General features: G+C 40.9%; 1 protein-coding gene across 2 annotated transcripts in view; it reads right to left on the bottom strand.

Annotated features, from left to right (window-relative positions):
• agbl1 (AGBL carboxypeptidase 1) overlaps nucleotides 1-19,858 on the bottom strand; it is a 581,450-nt gene that overhangs the window by 446,833 nt on the left and 114,759 nt on the right. For both annotated transcript variants that reach the window (XM_062963555.1, XM_062963554.1), the window contains exons 8-13: nucleotides 19,432-19,591; nucleotides 17,667-17,737; nucleotides 16,717-16,833; nucleotides 11,139-11,728; nucleotides 5,945-6,028; nucleotides 4,388-4,465 (exon numbers count right to left, since the gene is read on the bottom strand). In XM_062963555.1, coding sequence (XP_062819625.1) covers nucleotides 4,388-4,465; nucleotides 5,945-6,028; nucleotides 11,139-11,728; nucleotides 16,717-16,833; nucleotides 17,667-17,737; nucleotides 19,432-19,591 — 1,100 coding nt within the window. The remainder of the gene's footprint in view (nucleotides 1-4,387; nucleotides 4,466-5,944; nucleotides 6,029-11,138; nucleotides 11,729-16,716; nucleotides 16,834-17,666; nucleotides 17,738-19,431; nucleotides 19,592-19,858) is intronic.

Here is a 19,858-nt window from a genome sequence, read left to right as displayed (position 1 = left end):
GCTGGCCTCGAACTCATGACCTCTTGGTCAGAGTGATTTATTGCAGCTGGCTGCTAACCAGCCTGTGCCACAGCCTGGCCCTAATAGCCAAGTAATGGGAGCAAATGGCCATAGGTCCCTGGTGAAGGTGGTAATGGGCACTAGGAGTAAATAAGAATTTTAATCTCTGTTCATTTTAAAATTAGAATTCACCAACACCTAGAAATCCCATCATATTTGGGATGGTAAGAACTTGTAACTGGTCAGATTTAGATGTAGGGAAAACCCAGATCTAAGCAATCAAGGACTTTGAATACTTTACTAGTACTAAATATGGTTGCCATGCTAAACATGGAACAATGGTCCTGATTCTTTTAGATTTAAAAATAACTTGCCTATATTTCTCCAGGGAATCCAGGGAGTTGCTGTTTGGTGAGGGCCAGCACTCTTTGGCAGAGAAGGCTAAAGACCTTGTAAAACTACAACTCACATGTATCTATAGCATTGAACCATGGCAATTAACCTGGTGCCAAACTGCATTAATTCTACAGTGTAGATCAGTGGTTCCTAACTTGTGGTCCATGGACCGCCAGTGGTCCCCAAGAACTAAAATATGTTCCATGACCTCACCATGACTACATGTTGCAACAAGAGCGACGGGTCTCGCAAAAACCTCTTATAAGGCAACAGGGATGTCGGGAGGGAAGGGGCTGACTACCCATGAAATATGCAACAACAAGCCTCCTGACTGCTGCTTCTCCTCCTCCTCCCATTCCTTGCTGCACCTAGAAGCGGAGGCGCCTTGGTGTCTTCGTTTTCAGGCCTGTTCCTGGGGTTATTTGGGGTGCTGATTCAGAAAATTGCATTGGATAGACCATATCAGCTTTAGATTATTAAATATGGTTTTCTGTGGGCAAGCAGATGACAACTACTATATGGCATGTGTTCTGTATCAGAAACTAGAGCTGATGTGGTCTATCCAATGCAATTATCTGAATCAGCATCCCAAATAATCAAACTGAATCTAAAGTTGAGCAAAAACTGATTCGTAACCCTTTTGGTACTATTGTTAGAAAGTGGTCAAAGTGGTCAAAGTGGTCCCTGATTTTAAAAAAAGCTTGGGAACCACTGGCATAGACTTAACTCATGTTCGTTTTTTGTATGCACATACCTAAAAAACCATTGGAAGAAATGACACCAAATTTGGCCACAATACACCTATTAATCCAATGCATGACCTTCACTAAAAAAAAAAACTTTAAAAAAAGCCAGCCTGAATAGCATTGAATAGCCTTCCACCTTCAAAGCCTGGCTGCTTCCTACCTGATGTTTTATTGTTGGTATAATTGTTTTATCATTTTATTGTTGTATGTTCTCGGGCTTGGTCCCCATGTAAGCCGCTCCGAGTCCCCATTGGGGAGATGGGGCGGGGTATAAAAATAAAGTTGTTGTTGTTGTTGTTATTATTATTATTATTATTATTATTATTATTATTATTATTATTATTATTAGGGGAATCCTCCATTGGCCAGCCTGAATAGCATTGAATAGCCTTCCACCTTCAAAGCCTGTCTGCTTCCTACCTAAGGGAATCCTCCGTTGGCCAGCCTGAATAGCACTGAATAGCCTTCTACCTTCAAAGCCTGTCTGCTTCCTACCTAGAGGAATCCTCCGTTGGCCATCCTGAATAGCACTGAATAGCCTTCCACCTTCAAAGCCTGGCTGCTTCCTAGCTAGGGGAATCCTCCATTGGCCAGCCTGAATAGCACTGAATAGCCTTCCACCTTCAAAGCCTGTCTGCTTCCTACCTAGGGGAATCCTCCGTTGGCCAGCCTGAATAGCATTGAATAGCCTTCCACCATCAAAGCCTGTTTGCTTCCAACCTAGGGGAATCTTCCGTTGGCCAGCCTGAATAGCATTGAATAGCCTTCCACCTTCAAAGCCTGTCTGCTTCCTACCTAGGGGAATCCTCCGTTGGCCAGCCTGAATAGCACTGAATAGCCTTCCACCTTCAAAGCCTGGCTGATTCCTAACTAAGGGAATCCTCCATTGGCCAGCTTGAATAGCACCAAACTACGCCACAGCAACGTATGGCCGGGCATGGCTAATATATGTATAAATGTATTGTTCTGTGCTCCCTTTGCTGCTGATCCTATTGAATAAAATACACATGACAATACTATTCCTGCTGATATATATTCTCATTATTCTTGATATTTTTTTCTTAATGTAATTTTCTGATTGTGGGTTAGCTGTTATAGCCATCTTCTGCTTCGCTTTCATTCATATTTTTAAGCTAATTTTATGGATGAATGATTAAGTATGGGTTTCTTTCTTTTGCCATTTCTGTCTTGGGGAAAAAACAACACTAATTATGAATGAAGACATTGTCTAAAAATGAATCACTTTGTAGTGTGAAATATGAAATTACATAATCACAGCTAATATATTCATTTTCAAAAGATCTGTGGCTTTCTTCTCTGTAGCATCCTTAATCAGGGACTTGGGAATCGGTTTTGGTGTTGGAATGGGACACAAAGGAAAACAAATGTTTTTTCTGATTTTTTGCACCATACATACATAACAGATTGATCTTGGTTTTATAGCATGTTAAATTATTTAGGCTTTCTCCCAATAATCTTTGGTAATATTAGTTGCCAATGTAGTGTCAATGGGAGGTCTAATTGTATTATGATTTAAAATTGTAACTCATTTGTTGATCTTGGGCAAAAGGGAACAAGAAAAAGGAGATATGCACAGTCACAAATTTAAAAAACACTAGCTGTGCCCGGTCACGCGTTGCTGTGGCTTATGGGAATCATTTGTTGACCAGGTGGAATAGCAGTGAATAGCCTTGCAGCCTCAAAGCCTGGCTATTTTCTTCTTATACAAATCCTTGTTTGGTGAGCTGGAATAGAATGGAATAGCCTTGCTGTTTGGAAGTCTGGGTACTTGCGTTCTAGAGGAATGTTTTTTTGGCCAATTTGAATTTGATTATATGAGGCCCCTTCTACACAGCTGTATAAAATCCACACAGAACTGGATTATATAGCAGTGTGGACTCAAGATAATCCAGTTCAAAGCAGATACTGTGGATTATCTGCCTTGGCATTCTGGGTTATATAGGTGTCTGGAAGGGCCTTGAGTCTACACTGCCATATAATCCTGTTCAAATCAGATAATCTGTATTATAGTGTGGAAGAGGCCTGTGTGAAGAAGCCCTGAGCTCCATTGTTACAGAGTGAGTTGCTAGGAGACGAAGTGGGCGGGGCATACCCTTCTAACTGGCATTTAGGGGGGGAAACGGCTTTTCCTCACCCTCTAATTTGGACTTTATTTTTCTAGGTTTTTTATTGAAAGACAGATTGCATGACTATGTCTTTTGTGGCCAAATTTGGTATGATTTGGTTCAGTGGCTTTGTTGTTTACTCCATAATAAAACACACATTTTTATATATACTAGCTGTGCCCAGCCACGCGTTGCTGTGGCAAAGTATGGTGGTATGGGAAATAAAGTATTGAGGAATTGAGGGTAGTTAAGGTAAAGGGTAAAGGTTTTCCCCTGACATTAATTCCAGTCGTGACCGACTCTGGGAGTTGGTGCTCATCTCCATTTCTAAGCCGAAGAGCTGGCGTTGTCTGTAGACTCCTCCAAGGTCATGTGGCATGACTGCATGGAGCGCCGTTACCTTCCCGCCGGAGCAGTACCTATTCATCTACTCTCATTTGCATGTTTTTGAACTTTAGGGTTGGCAGAAGCTGGGGCTAACAGTGGGGGCTCTCTCTGCTCCCCCAATTCAAACCTGCGACCTTTCAGTCCAGAAGTTCAGCAGCTCAGCGCTTTAACACGCTGCGCCATCAGGGGATATTATTTCCTAAAGCTTGTGAATATACAATATTTCTGATTGGGTTTTTTTGTCTGTTGGAGGCAAGTATGAATGCTGCAATTAGGAAAAATGATTAGCATGTAATGGCCTTGCAGCTTAAAAACCCGGCTGTTTCCTGCCTGAGTGAATTTCTTGTTGGGAGGTGTTAGCTGGCCTGGATTGTTTCCTGTCTGGAATTCCCTTGTTTTCAGAGTGGTGTTGTTTGCGATATTTTATGTGCTTCTACTGTCTGTGGCCCTCAGAAAACAGAGGATTTGCCAGACTTTGGTGATGGGAATACTTTTTGGCAATTGGTACTCCAGCGAAGGATATCTGGGGGTAGCATCTGGATCTGGGGTGCCACCAGCAATTTTACTACAATACTATCTTCTTTACTACAATACTATCATCTCTGTGCCTATACTGAATTTCCATACAGATGGCTGGGGTCTCTCCAAGTTTCCTCTCTTTCACCCGGATAGGACACCACAAATATATCCTATAATCCCCACCCTTGCTGCTGGGATATTTGCATTGCTTACTCTCGCACTTGGATGGCTTTGCGAAGATTCCCAGATTCAAACTTGGAGAAGAACTTCAGGCAGTCTGGAGCATCAGAGCTGAAAGAAGACAAAAACAGGAAAAACTCAGCCGCTATCAGGACCTCAAAATTGAACTTCAAAGACTCTGGCAGAAACCAGTGTAGGTGGTCCCGGTGGTGATGGGCACACTGGGTGCCGTGCCAAAAGATCTCAGCCGGCATTTGGAAACAACAGACATTGACAAAATTACGATCTGCCAACTGCAAAAGGCCACCCTGCTGGGATCTGCGCGCATCATCCGAAAATACATCACACAGTCCTAGACCCTTGGGAAGTGTTTGACTTGTGATTTTGTGATACGAAATCCAGCATATCTATCTTGTTTGCTGTGTCATAATATAATAATAATAATAATAATAATAATAATAATAATAATAATAATAGACATTGACAACATTACGATCTGCCAACTGCAAAAGGCTACCCTGCTGGGATCTGCACGCATCATCCGAAAATACATCACACAGTCCTAGACACTTAGGAAGTGTTCGACTTGTGATTTTGTGATACGAAATCCAGCATATTTATCCTGTTTGCCGAGTCATACAATGTCGTTGTGTCAATAATAATAATAATAATAATAATAATAATAATAATCTTTATTTGTATCCCGCCACTCAAGACATGGGGCGGTTCACAGGATGCACTCAATAGTGCAACACAATACAAATACAATAAAATTAATAACAATAAAAATAACCCCATTATACTGCAATGACACCCCTATCAGTTACAAGTACTGAAAAACCCGACAAACTATAAAATAGCGGCTATGTACAATTGCTGTTCTCCATCCGCGAGAAGATGGAAGCAGAGAGCTGTGATATTAATGCCAATAACAAAATCCAAATTTAAAATTTACTATGGACAAGCCACTAGTTTTACTTACCCTTTGCCCCCGCTTAAACCTTACCTTAAGGGAATAAATAATTTTAATTTTAATCTGTTTATTCTGTATTTGCACAACTACCTAGGAGTGGGTTGGTAGGCTAGTAAGCCGGGATGCTTTGTATCTATACATGGTTTTACATGGTTTTACTGTATGTATGGGTAAGTGTGTACGTTTTGTATGTTTCACATGTTTTGATACGGTCAAAATTGACTAATCAATAAAGAGTTGTTGTTACTCCAACGGCCCTACCCCATAATGGGCCGATAGAAAACGGATCTTTTGCAACACCAGAGCGAAAATAAATATCTGCCCTCTTGATTTCAGGAGGCTGCCAAAAAAAAAAGGATCGGGGCCCCCACCAAAAGCCGGGACACGAAACGGATCAAGGTTTACCCCAAGTCTGCACAACCCTAATGCAGACCTCTTTTTGACAACATTCAGAACCTTGGACAGCTTCTTTAAAATTCACCTGCTTTGAAAACTTATTCAGGGGAATCTCATACTAAGAAAAGACCCTTTACAGTTCAGATGTCAATAGGTCCAGCAGTTTGAAGAACAGCCTTGTTTCAAATGACATGGATCACCATGAAAAGAAAGAAGCTTACCTTGTGCCATCTAAGTCAAATGCAATTTGATTGATTATGTCATTTGGCTGAATAACACGATGAACATCTTCAAAGATTTTGGCCCTACAATGAGGAAAAAAAGGACAAAGCTGCTGGACTCTCTCAGTTTAGATCCACACTTTTAATAACAATTCCAATATTCTTTGTTCCAATGGGGAAAGTACTTCAGAACAAGCAGGACCTGCAATAATATCTAGCAGAGGTCCTCTGGGAAGATGCCTAGAGATGATTCCTAGAGATCCATAGTGATCTGCTACCCAAATATTAACCATGCCTGGTCTTGCTTAATTTCCAAATGGGGCGTTCATGTTATAGCTGAGATGTGGTATGAGCCCATCACAAAAATCTGCATTTCCACGGGAAGGCCAGGCTGTGGCACAGCTGGTTAGTAGCCAGCTGCAATAAATCACTATTGACCGAGAGTTTGAAGCCAGTCCAGATTGGATTGAGCTCCTGATCATTAATAGCCTAACTCGCTGTTGACTTAAGCAGCTCGAAAGACAGTTGCATCTGTCGAGTAGAAAATTTAGGTACCGCTTAGTACAGGGAGGCTAATTTAACTAATTTACGACACCATAAAAACTTCCAGCTGCGTGTGGAAAAGAATGAGGAAGTATTCCATCAAGGACTCAGTGTCACAAGTGGACAATGGAGCGGCAGCTCCCCCTGTGGCTGGAATCGAGCATACCCACATGAAGCCGGAAGCTGGAAAATGTTAAATTGCCTCTGTGTTTGTCTATCTGTCTATCTGTCTATAAGGGGCCAGGCTGTGGCGCAGGCTGGTGAGCTGCCTGCCGCAATAAATCACTCTGACCATGAGGTCATGAGTTCGAGGCCAGTCTGTGGTGGGGTGAGCACCCGTCAATTAAAAAAAAATAGCCCCTGCTCGTTGCTGATCTAGCAACCCGAAAAATAGTTGCATCTATCAAGTAGGAAATAAGGTACCACTTATAAAGTGGGGAGGCAAATTTAACTAATTTACGACGTTGGAATGAGGAAGTGCCGTCACAGTGGATGTTGAAGCAGCTGTTCCCCCCTGTGGCCAGAATCGAACATCCCCTCAGGAGAAGGTTAAATTGCCTCTGCGTCTGTCTCTGTCTCAGTTCTATGTGTATATGGGCATTGAATGTTTGCCCTATATGTATATAATGTGATCCGCCCTGAATCCCCTTCGGGGTGAGAAGGGCGGAATATAAATACTGTAAATAAATAAATAAAATAAATATATCTTATGTCTAATGGCATTGAATGTTTGCCATGTATGTGCATTGTGATCTACCCTGAGTCCCCTTTGGGGTGAGAAGGGCAGAATATAAATACTGTAAATAAATATGCATATATGCAAAGTGCATATACAGTAGAGTCTCACTTATCCAAGCCTCGCTTATCCAAGCCTCTGGATAATCCAAGCCATTTTTGTCGTCAATGTTTTCAATATATCGTGTTATTTTGGTGCTAAATTCGTAAATACAGTAATTACAACATAACTTTACTATGTATTGAATTACTTTTTCTGTCAAATTTGTTGTCTAACATGATGTTTTGGTGCTTAATTTGTAAAATCATAACCTAATTTGATGTTTAATAGGCTTTTCCTTAATTCCTCCTTATTATCCAACATATTCGCTTATCCAACGTTCTGCCGGCCCGTTTGTGTTGGATAAGTGAGACTCTACTATAGTAGGAAAGCTATCAATGAAAAACTATGGGTTCCTAAGTGACTCTAGTGTATAAAATGCTCATGCATTAAGAAAATTTACATACAAAAATGGCCATTTTTTTAAAAAATGCATACTGATATATAAATTTGACATACAAGATATATACATGAAGTTAGCATGTGTACTAGAAATAAGGATGAAATTGATCCAACCATCCCTTCTAAGAGTCCGGTAACACTATTCCAGTCTCCATCCTAGATTTACATTTTCCCTTTCAAACACTCAACCTATTATGTTCAATCATTAGGAACAAGCTAAAACAAATTGATTGACTTGTTGATTCTACTTTCTTGTTTCTCCAGTGGACCCTATTTTTGCATAACAACTGACAGCTCGGGCTGCTGTAAGTGGAAATAATGTCATTGCCTAACATTGCTACACCTTCTTACTAGGTAAGTAAAGAATCTTTGCAACGTTATTCATTCTTGATGAGACAGGATCAATAATGACATGTTGAAACTGCCTGTCAAGAAACTGACAATCCCCATAAGATTTGTCATCCCATGCATGACAACAAGACAACAAGTCTTTTTTCCCCTCATTGTTTCCTCAATTTATGCAAGATGTTTCTGTGCAAAACTACTTCTTTTTTTCCGTTTTGAAGGAAAACCACACCTTATTGACCAGAGAACAGGCTTCATGATCAAAACCATGCAAGCAACTCAGTTATTCCTGAAATTCGTTAGACTCCCATGCTATGAGACTGATCCTACACAACAATAATCACATCATTCACTCAAAACATGTTTTTCCCGGATGGTGACCGTGCAAAAATAAAAACAATGTTCGCACTGTATATTTGTAGCATTACGATTCCACTTACATTGTCATGGTTATATTCTATGGAATCTGGGATTTGTAGTCTGGGGAAGCGTAGAATTCTTCCCTCATTAAATTGGCAAACATTCAATGCCATCAGACAAACAATATACAGTATAGACGCACACAGAGGCAATTTTTACATTTCCAGCTTCATGAGGGTATGCTCGATTCCGGCCACAGGGGGAGCTGTTGCTTCATCATCCACAAGTGACACCAAGTGCTGTACTTCCTCATACCTTTCCACATGCTGCTGGCAGTTTTATGGTGTTGTAAATTAGTTAAATTAGCCTCCCGCATAAAGCGTGCCTAAATTTCCTAGTTGACAGATGCAACTGTCTTTCGGGCTGCTTAGGTAAACAGCAAGCCGGGCTATTTAATGGTGGGGGCTTAACCCGACCCGGGCTTCGAACTCATGACCTCTCGGTCAGTAGTGATTTATTGCAGCTGGTTACTAGCCAGCTGCGCCACAGCCCGTATTTACTGTATTTACTATTTCAGCACCAAAACTTCTCAATGTATTGAAAACATTTGACTAGAACACACTGACTACTAAAAGGCAGACTGCGTTGGATAATACAGAACGTTGGATTAGTGAAGTTTGAATAAGCGAGACTCTACTGTATTTTTTTTAAAAAACTCTAAAACCAGAACAGTAAATAAAGAACAGCACTCATAAAACAGTGGAATTCCAGACCAGAAACAATCAGGGACAGCTACCCTGTTTCCCTGAAAATAAGACATCCCCAAAAAATAAGACCTAGTAGAGGTTTTGCTGAATTGCTAAATATAAGGCCTCCCTCGAAAGTAAGACCTAGCAAAGCTTTTGTTTGGAAGCATGCCCGGCGCCCTCCAAACAAAACACAATAGCATGCAGGATTGGTAAATGTACATACCAGTTGTACATGGAAATAATGGTAGTAACAAGAAATTCTTGACAGGAGTCACAGTTTGTCAGGTTTAGCTATGTTGGTTTGTGATGACAACTACTGTACAGTATAGAATAAATGTTCATTTTTTTTGTTCAACAATAAATGTGAATTCTTCTTCATGGAAAAATAAGACATCCCCTGAAAATAGGACCTAGCACATCTTTGGGAGCAATAATTAATATAAGACACTTTCTTATTTTTGGGGAAACACGGTATCACCACCCCAGGCAGGAAGGAGCCAGGCTTTGAAGCTGCAAGGCCATTCAATGCTAATTAAGCTGGCCACTTGCAACACTCACACTTGCCTCAAACAGACTAGAGTTCTTTCTCCCATGCTGGATATTCCACAGATATATAAACCCCCACTTGCTTAGTTTCCAACAGACCTCACAACCTCTGAGGATGCCTGCCATAGAGGTGGGCAAAACATCAGGAGAGAATGCTTCCGGGACATGGCCAGACCGCCTGGAGAACTCTCAGCAACCCGTAAGCTTTTATGTTTTCAGATGTGGGAGTAAGACGAGCAAGAATTTACACATCGGATTTTCACGCATGAAATGGTGCCCTTACTCAATGCTTACACATCCTTCCACTTTTGCTCTATTATTATTATTATTTATTATTTACAGTATTTATATTCCGCCCTTCTCACCCCGAAGGGGACTCAGGGCGGATCACATTATGTACATATAGGGCAAACATTCAATGCCCATAAACACATCGAACCGAGAGAGAGACAACAGACAGACAGACACAGAGGCAATTTAACCTTCTCCTGAGGGGATGTTCGATTCTGGCCACAGGGGGGAGCAGCTGCTTCATCATCCACTGTGACGGCACTTCCTCATTCCAACGTTGTAAATTAGTTAAATTTGCCTCCCCATTTTTTTAAAAGTGGTACCTTATTTCCTACTTGATAGATGCAACTACAGTAGAGTCTCACTTATCCAAGCTAAACGGGCCGGCAGAAGCTTGGATAAGCGAATATCTTGGATAATAAGGAGGGATTAAGGAAAAGCCTATTAAACATCAGATTAGGTTATGGTTTTACAAATTAAGCACCAAAACATCATGTTAGACAACAAATTTGACAGAAAAAGTAGTTCAATACGCAGTAATGTGATGTTGTAATTACTGTATTTACGAATTTAGCACCAAAATATCACGATATATTGAAAACAATGACTACAAAAATGTGTTGGATAATCCAGAACGTTGGATAAGCAAGTGTTGGATAAGTGAGACTCTACTGTATGTACATACAGGGCAAACATTCAATGCCCATAAACACATCGAACCGAGACAGAGACAACAGACAGACAGACAGACGCAGAGGCAATTTAACCTTCTCCTGAGGGGATGTTCGATTCTGGCCACAGGGGGGAGCAGCTGCTTTATCATCCACTGTGACAGCACTTCCTCATTCCAATGTTGCAAATTAGTTAAATTTGCCTCCCCACTTTTTTATAAGTGGTACCTTATTTCCTACTTGATAGATGCAACTATCTTTCAGGTTGCTAGGTCAGCAACGAGCAGGGGCTATATTTTATTTTTAATTGACGGGTGCTCACCCCGCCATGGGTTGGCCTCAAATTCATGACCTCATGGTCAGAGTGATTTATTGCAGCAGCTGTTTACCAGCCTGCGCCACAGCCCGGCCCCTATCTTTATAAAAGCAGGTGAAAAGGAGATGGGACTTACCTCTGGACACCGTGTCTTCTCTGCTGTAAAAACTGACTATAAGGAGGAGGCACGTGACCCCAGAGATCTGGGAACGCCAGGACTCTGTAGTCTGGAATGGACTTGGTACAGCCAGCCCTTGCCATATAGTAGTGAGGGTTGTGGAAAGGGATATTGCCTGGGTGTCTCTCCAAAAGTTTTGTTACTACCTCAGAAGCCCCCACGGTCTCTTGGCAATTGGATCGGCAGGAATTCATAGACGGAGAAGGTGCCGTTCTTCTGTCCCGCAGTGGCTCTTTGGCAAGAGGATGCAGAGCAGCAGCACACTTTGGGTCTTCTCCTTCACTAAAAGAATCCGTCAAAGACTGAGATTCATTGCGGATTACTTTCCTAGGCCCTTGAGAAGGTTTCTCTCTTTTCAATGAGTTCTTCACTAGAACCGTAGAAGCTCTTTGGGACAGTTGTTCCTTTTGAATTATTTGGTCCCTCTCTGTGCACTCTGGCTGGCGATTTGAGGAAGCTGAATTTGGAATCACATGGAGACAGGAACGGGTCAGCGTTGCAGAGACATCCTCAGAGTTGATCTCGTTTTCAGACTCTGACTCTGATTCCTTTAGAAGATGGGGAGAAAGGTAGAAAAGCGTGACATGACTCCCTTCTTACAATAGCCTCATCTATATATATAAAAGAGTGATGGCATCACGGCGACCCACAAAACAACAAAACTACAGGCCCCCCAACCTTGAAAATGGACGACACACAACCCATCATCCATGCCTCTAGGTTGATACAACAAAAAGAAAAGAAAAATAAAGTCCTAATTAGAGAGAGAGGAATAATTGCTTTTATCCAATTGCTGCCAGTTAGAAGGCTAAGGTCCTCCAACTTGGTCTCCTAACAACCCAATAAAAAATAATAAAAAACACTAAAAAAATAATTAAAAACGCTAAAAAAATTAATACAATAAAATACTATAATAACAGAAAATAACTGAAAATAATACAAGAAAATAATAAAATATAATAAATAAAAAAATAACTTACAATAACATTAATTAAAAAATACAAATAACGTCAAATAAAAATTACACAACCATTTTTAACCAATAGCACCACCACCACTTTGCCACAGCAACGCGTGGCCGGGCACAGCTAGTGGGTTTATAAAATAGGTAAAGGTAAAGGTTTTCTCCTGACGTTAAGTCCAGTCATGTCTGACTCTGGGGGTTGGTGCTCATCTCCATTTCTAAGCCGAAGCCAGCGTTGTCCATAGACACCTCCAAGGTCATGTGGCCACTGGCATGACTGCATGGAGCGCCTTTACTTTCCCGCCGGAGCGGTACCTATTGATCTACTCACATTTGCGTGTTTTCAAACTGCTAGTTTGGCAGGAGCTGGGGCTAACAGTGGGCACTCATTCTGCTCCCGGGATTTGAACCTGGGACCTTTTGGTCCGCAAGTTCAGCAGCTCAGTGCTTTAACACACTGTGCCACCAGGGGCCCCCATTTATAAAATAGACAATCAAAAATACCAAAAAAACCCACCAAAGACTCATACAATCCAGGCACTAAAACTTAAACTTCAATTAGCACAGAAAAGTAACCTCTCTTGAGATCTCTCCTTCCTGCCTACACCATTGGTTCTCAACCTGGAGTCCCCAAATGTTTTTGGCCTTCAACTACCAGAAATCCTACCAGCTGGTAAACTGGCTGGGATTTCTGGGAGTTGCAGGCCAAAAACATCTGGAAACCCCAGGTTGAGAACAACTGACCTACATGAACATCTCTCCCAATTCACCTTTGACTCGAAAGCAGGGGCCACAAATGGGCGGCGTTACTGATTCAGAAAATTGCATTATCTCAAGATTATTAAATATGGTTTTCTGTGGGCGAGAAGATGATGACTACTGGATGGCATATGTTCTTTATCAGAAACTAGAGCTGAGGTGGTCTATTCAATGCAATTTTCTGAATCAGCACCCCCAAATAGCTAAACCGAATCTAAAGTTGACCAAAAACTGATTTGTAACCCTTTAGGTACAAATGTTGGGAAGTGGTCCCTGGTCAAAAATGTTGGTAACCACTGTACTAGAAGGCCTTGTTAAGTCTATATTGCTTAAAATTGTTCTTCATGGTAAATATTGTATTGTTCTTTCTTATCTTTTTCTTTTTGCACTACAAACAAGATAAGCACAGTGTGCATAGCAATTGGTTAATTAAATTAGTTCACACAGACTCTTCATCCATCTGCCATTAGCCTGGCCTGTCAAATTTTAACATGCAATGCAGCCGCTGTGTCCAAAAGTTTACCTGGTACTGATATACATACATTATATATAATACTAGCTGTGCCCGGCCACGCGTTGCTGTGGCAAAGTATGGTGGTATGGGAAATAGTCAAGATAATCCAGTTCAAAGCAGATAAAATAAGATTATGAATGGGTTATATAGCTGTGTGGAAGGGCCTTGAGTCTACACTGCCATATAATCCAATTAAAATCAGATAATCTGTATTTTATAGGCAGAGTGGAAGAGGCCTAAGTGAGGCCTAACTCTGCCTGTCCCCTGGGCTGAGTGAGTTGCTAGGAGACCAAGTGGGCGGAGCTTGGCCTTCTAACTGGCAGCAATTGGATAAAAACAATTATTCCTCTCCCTCTAATTAGGACTTTATTTTTCTTTTCTTTTTGTTGTATGAACGTAGAGGCATGGATGAGGGGTTGTGCTGCCAAGTTTAGTGTTTCTGGGATATGTAGTTTTGTTGTTTTGTCATAGGCCAAAATTTCATTACCCTTTTATATATATAGACTAGCTGTGCCCGGCCACGCGTTGCTGTGGCGAAGTCTGGTGGTATGGGAAATAAAGTATTGAGGAATTGGTGGTAGTTAAGGTAAAGGGTAAACGTTTTCCTCTGACATTAAGCCCAGTCATGTATGATTCTGGGGGCTGGTGCTCATCTCCATTTCTAAGCCGAAGAGCCGGCGTTGTCCGTAGACTCCTCCAAGGTCATGTGGGATGACTACATGGAGCGGCGTTACCTTCCCACCGGAGCAGTACCTATTGATGCACTCACATTTACATGTTTTTGAACTTCTGGGTTGGCAGAAGCTGGGGCTAACAGTGGGGGCTCTGTCAGTTCCCCCAATTCAAACCTGCGGCCTTTAGGTCCAGAAGTTCAGCAGCTCAGTGCTTTAACATGCTGTGCCATCAGGGGACATTATTTCCTAAAGGTTGTGAATATGCAATATTTCTGATTGTTTTTTTTTTGTCTGTTGGAGGCAAGTATGAATGCTGCAATTAGGAAAAATGATTAGGATGTAATGGTCTTGCAGATTTAAAGCCTAGCTGTTTCCTCCCTGAGTGATTTGTTTGTTGGGAGGTGTTAGCTGGCCCTGATTGTTTCCTGTCTGGAATTACCTTGTTTTCAGAGTGGTGTTGTTTGCGATATTTTATATGCTTCTACTGTCTGTGGCCCTGAGAAAACAGAGGATTGGCCAGACTTTGATGATGGGAATCCTTTGTTGGGAGGTGTTAGCTGGCCCTGATTGTTTTCTGTGTGGAATTCCCCTATTTTCAGAGTGTTGTTCTTTATTTAGTGTTCTGATTTTAGAGATTGTATTGTTCTGTTTTATTATACCACATTAATTTTTATATATTCTGATTTTAGTGTTTTTGAATACTTGGAGCCAGATTGTATTCATTTTCACGGTTGACCGCAACACAATAATAATAATAATAATAATAATAATAATAATAATAATAATAATAATAGTAAGGATAGTAATGATAGTAATAATAATGACTTTGGTAATACATAGTGCTTCACTGCCTTCTCAGCTTCCTTTCTGGAAGAATCCTTTCTTGGGAGGTGTTAGCTGGCCCTGATTGTTTCCTTTGTGGAATTTCCAATTTCCTTGCTTTATTTACTTTCTTTATTTCTTTATTTCTTTATTACTGTCCTGGTTTTAGAGATTATATTGTTCTGCATTATTCTATCCTAGAAATTATTTCATATCAAAGTAGAATCTCACTTATCCAACATTCGCTTATGCAATGTTCTGGATTATCCAACACAGTCTGCCTTTTCATAATCAATGTTTTTGTAGTCAGTGTTTCAAATTCATTGTGATATTTTACTGGTAAATTTGTAAATACAGTACAGTAGAGTCTCACTTATCCAACAAAAGTGGGCTGGCAAAATGTTGGATAACCGAATATGTTGGATAATAAGGAGGCGTTAAGGAAAAGCCTATTAAATATCAAATTAGGTTATGATTTTACAAATGAAACACCAAAACATCATGTTAGACAACAAATTAGGCAGAAAAAGTAGTTCAATACGCAGTAATGCAATGGAGTAATTACTGTATTTATGAATTTAGCACCAAAATATCACGATATATTGAAAACATTGACTACAAAAATGCGTTGGATAATCCAGAACATTGGATAAGCGAGTGTTGGATAAGTGAGACTCTACTGTAATTACTACATAGCATTACTGCGCATGGAACTACCTTTTCTGTCAAATTTGTTGTATAATATGATGTTTTGGTGCTTAATTTGTATAACGATTACCTAATTTGATGTGTAATTGGCTTTTCCTGAATCCCTTCTTATTATCCAACATATTCACTTATCCTGCCGGCCTGTTTACGTTGGATAAATGAGAGTCTACTGTATATTTCTAATCTTATATTATCTGCTCAGAACTGGATTATATGAGGCCCCTTCTTCACAGCTGTATAAAATGCACACTGAAGTGGATTATATGGCAGTGTGGAGTCAAGATAATCCAGTGCAAAGCAGATAATATAAGATTATAAATGGGTTATATAGCTGTGTGGAAGGACCTTGAGTCTACACTGCCATATAATCCAGTGCAAATTAGATAATCTGTGGAAGAAGCCTAAGTGAAGCCTAAATCTGCCTGTCCCCTAACTGAAACCTGGCTGTCCCTTGGTTGCTAGGCAACGAAGTGGGCAGAGATTAGCCCTCTAAACTGGCAGCAATTGGATAAAAAAAATTATTGCTCTCCCTCTAATTAGGACTTTATTTTTCTTTTCTTTTTGTTGTATCAACCTAGAGGCGTGGATGATGGGTTGTGTTGTCAAATTTCGAGGTTGGGGAGCCTGTAGTTTTGTTGTTTTGTCCACTGCCCTGATGCCATCACTCTTTTATATATATAGATACAGTAGAGTCTCACTTATCCAAGACTCGCTTATCCAAGGTTCTGGATTATCCAAGGCATTTTTGTAGTCAATGTTTTCAATATACCATGATGTTTTGGTGCTTAATTTGTAAAATCATAATCTAATTTGATGTTTAATAGGTTTTTCCTTAATCCCTCCTTATTATCCAACATATTCGCTTATCCAAGGTTCTGCTGGCCCGTTTAGCTTGGATAAGTGAGACTCTACTGTATAATACAATATATAAACATTTCTTGTGGCTCCATGAGAAATTTTTGCTTCAAAATGGGCTACGTAGCTCTAAAGTATTGCTGCTTTGGATATTATTGAATTTTGACACATGGCCCACACAGGTATCCATGGATACGTTCTTTGGATTTAGAGAGAAATTGTAGCCAAGGGCCACCTCACCCCAAAGTTACAGCAAAGTTCTGGACACATGGTCTTATACTGCTTCAGCTCTGATTCTGGCCGGTCAAGCTCTGGTTTTGATAGGAGTTTCTCAGCATCCGTTTCCAAGTCATCATCCTATTGGAGACAGAACCAGAAAGAAGTGGCTTTGGAAAGTAGTTCCTTAAATCATCACTAGTCACAGCACATAATAATAATAATAATAATAATAATAATAATAATAATAATAATAATAATAATAATAATAATAATCAGTCCTTTACACTTTCTGAATCATATTTGTTTGTTCCTATGGACGGTGCTCCATGCAGTCATGCCGGCCACATGACCTTGGAGGTATCTATGGACAATGCCGGCTCTTCCGCTTAGAAATGGAGATGAGCACCAGCCCCCAGAGTCGGACACAACTAGACTTAATGTCAGGGGAAAACCTTTACCTTTCACTATGGACATGAACATCTTACAATGTAACTGTAATTTAATAGTCGATGCTTCCAAAGCAAACCTTCAGATCCTCATTCTGGCCATTATTATTCAAGGCAATCCTATACACATCTACTTGGAAATTAAGTCTCACTGAATTCAGGCATGGCAAATGTAAAAAAAAAAAAAAAGGGGGGGGGGTGATCAGTCGTTGTCATAGTCTATTTGCCATTTTGGACCTGAATTCCCAAAAGGTTGGCATGTTTAAACTTGTATTTTGCAAAAGCAATAATTCTAAATACTACTATACCACACTGGCTCTTATAAGACAAGCTTTGCATCAACAAGCCTAACTGTCCTTTTATCAAATCCTTTTAATGGGAAGATCTACCAGTTTGTCTAATTTTCTTTCTCCCATGTTAAAATGGGGTGTATTTTGCTAAATTCTAAAGTCTCATTGGCATTGGCAAATGGTTACCTACCACGGATCAGTGGGGTACAGAGGGGTCGCCGAAATAAATACTTACATCCTCTTTATTTTCCACATCATTATCTAAGTCTCTTTCAATTTCCTCCTCAATGTCATATTCAAAATAGCCTGCAAGGAATAAAAGATAAATTGAGCAACTGGCTAAACTAAAAGTCTCATCATTCACCAAGCTAAGCTAATTATTTGGACCCTTAATTTGCATTGGCTACATAAACAGTATTTCTCTAGGAATGGTTTCTGTGTAATTTTTAAACAATGTAACTATATTGGCAGTGGAAGGATAATCATTTCCCAATGTTGCTTCTACATGGCTCAAATATGATGTACTACAGTGCGAATTCAGATGATGCAGGGCTGGATTTGCAGAAAAAGCACTGCATTCAGCTGCTAATCCAGATCAAGAGGAAGCTGGATTTACTAGAGTTTTGGAAATCTGGGTCATATCAAAATCCATAATGTTGGCCACAAAACCTGCCTTTGACTTACACATGAGGTTGATTCATACATGGTACATAACTCATAAAATGTATAGCCTCTACATAGTAATGAAGGGGTGACATTCATGTACGAGGGTTGAATGAAAAGTAATGCCTCCACCGTCGTAACTCCTCAACAGATGGCAGTCCTGGTCTGCGGCAGGTCCTGGCTTGTTCAGTAGACTCTCCTCTACAGTTCCATGTGGCGGGAAGCCTTAGCATTGAACGGTTGTGTTGTTAAAGTGCGAAGAATGGAACCCTGTGCAGATGGTTCCATTTGGTGGGAAGCCTTAGCACTGAACGGTTGTGTTGTTAAAGTGCGAAGTATGGAACCCTGTGCAGATGGTTCCATTTGGCTGGAAGCCTTAGCATTGAACGGTTGTGTTGTTAAAGTGCAAAGTATGGAACCCTGCGCAGACGGTCGGTCAATGCGACTTAAGCAATGTGCAGTCATCGAATTCTTGACAACAGAAGGTGTCACCCCAAAGGAGAAAGGCGTCACCTTCATTCTCGTAATGCGAGAGGAGTTCCTGGCAAATTTCAAGTCTGTGCGCTTTCATTTCAGGCTTCAGCATCTTGGGTATCCATAATGCACAGATCTTCCAGTAGCCAAGAAAAGCAATAATGTGATCCACACGTTCTTGTGAAATGCCAATAATGCTTGACATTTCTCTCTGAATGATACAAGGATCGTCCTGAATCAATCTGTCAATCTTTTGCTTGTGAAACTCAGTAGTTGCTGTCACAGGACGTCCAACTCTTTGTCACACAAGTCAGATGTTCCCACCTCAACATCTTTAAACTTACTCGCCCAATGACGCACAGTACTCACATCAACACAATCCCCATAAACAGCTTGCATTATCTGATGAATCTCCTTTGGGGTGACACCTTCTGATGTCAAGAATTCAGTGACTGAACATTACTTAAGTCACATTGACCGACTGTCTGCGTAGGGTTCTATACTTGGCACTTTAACAACACAACCGTTCAATGCTAAGGCTTCCCCGTCTGCGCAGGGTTCCATACTTTGCACTTTAACAACACAACCGTTCAATGCTAAGGCTTCCCCGTCTGCGCAGGGTTCCATACTTTGCACTTTAACAACACAACCGTTCAATGCTAAGGCTTCCCCGTCTGCGCAGGGTTCCATACTTTGCACTTTAACAACACAACCGTTCAATGCTAAGGCTTCCCGCCAAATGGAACTGCAGAGGAGAGTCTACTGAACAAGCCAGTACCTGCCGCAGACCAGGACTGCCATCTGTTCAGGAGTTACGAAGGTGGAGGCATTGCTTGTCCAACTCCAGTATTCTACACATTTACCTTCAGGTCTAGCTTGAGAAGGTTCAGTTCTCCCAGGTATAGGAAAGGAATAGGAACTTCTAAGAGCAGCAGAAGGAAGCGGCATCTTGGGTAAGGTCTTCCTCAGGATCTGAGTCACTGTGTTTACTATTCCATCTAGATTCTTGCTAATCAAGCCGTCCTGGGTACCAATAAAGAAGCATATTCAGACTGTCGTTTTCCTACTACAAGGATATTTCAAGATGGATAGCATACCTAAGATCTCAGGTATTCCTAGAGCATGGAAGCAACTCAAATACTGTATGACCGACTTAACCATGAGCGCCATCTCCCTAGTTTCACTTACCCAAATCACCAAAAATATACCACCACCTCCCACCAAAATGTCAGAGTATTAGCAGCGCAGCAGTAGTTGGATGGAATCAGTGGAGCGCAGAACGAAGTGACA

This window comes from Anolis carolinensis, unplaced genomic scaffold (genome assembly GCF_035594765.1).
Source record: "Anolis carolinensis isolate JA03-04 unplaced genomic scaffold, rAnoCar3.1.pri scaffold_11, whole genome shotgun sequence".
In the NCBI taxonomy this organism is placed as follows: Eukaryota; Metazoa; Chordata; class Lepidosauria; order Squamata; family Dactyloidae; genus Anolis; species Anolis carolinensis.
This window is presented reverse-complemented; position numbering and strand designations above follow the sequence as displayed.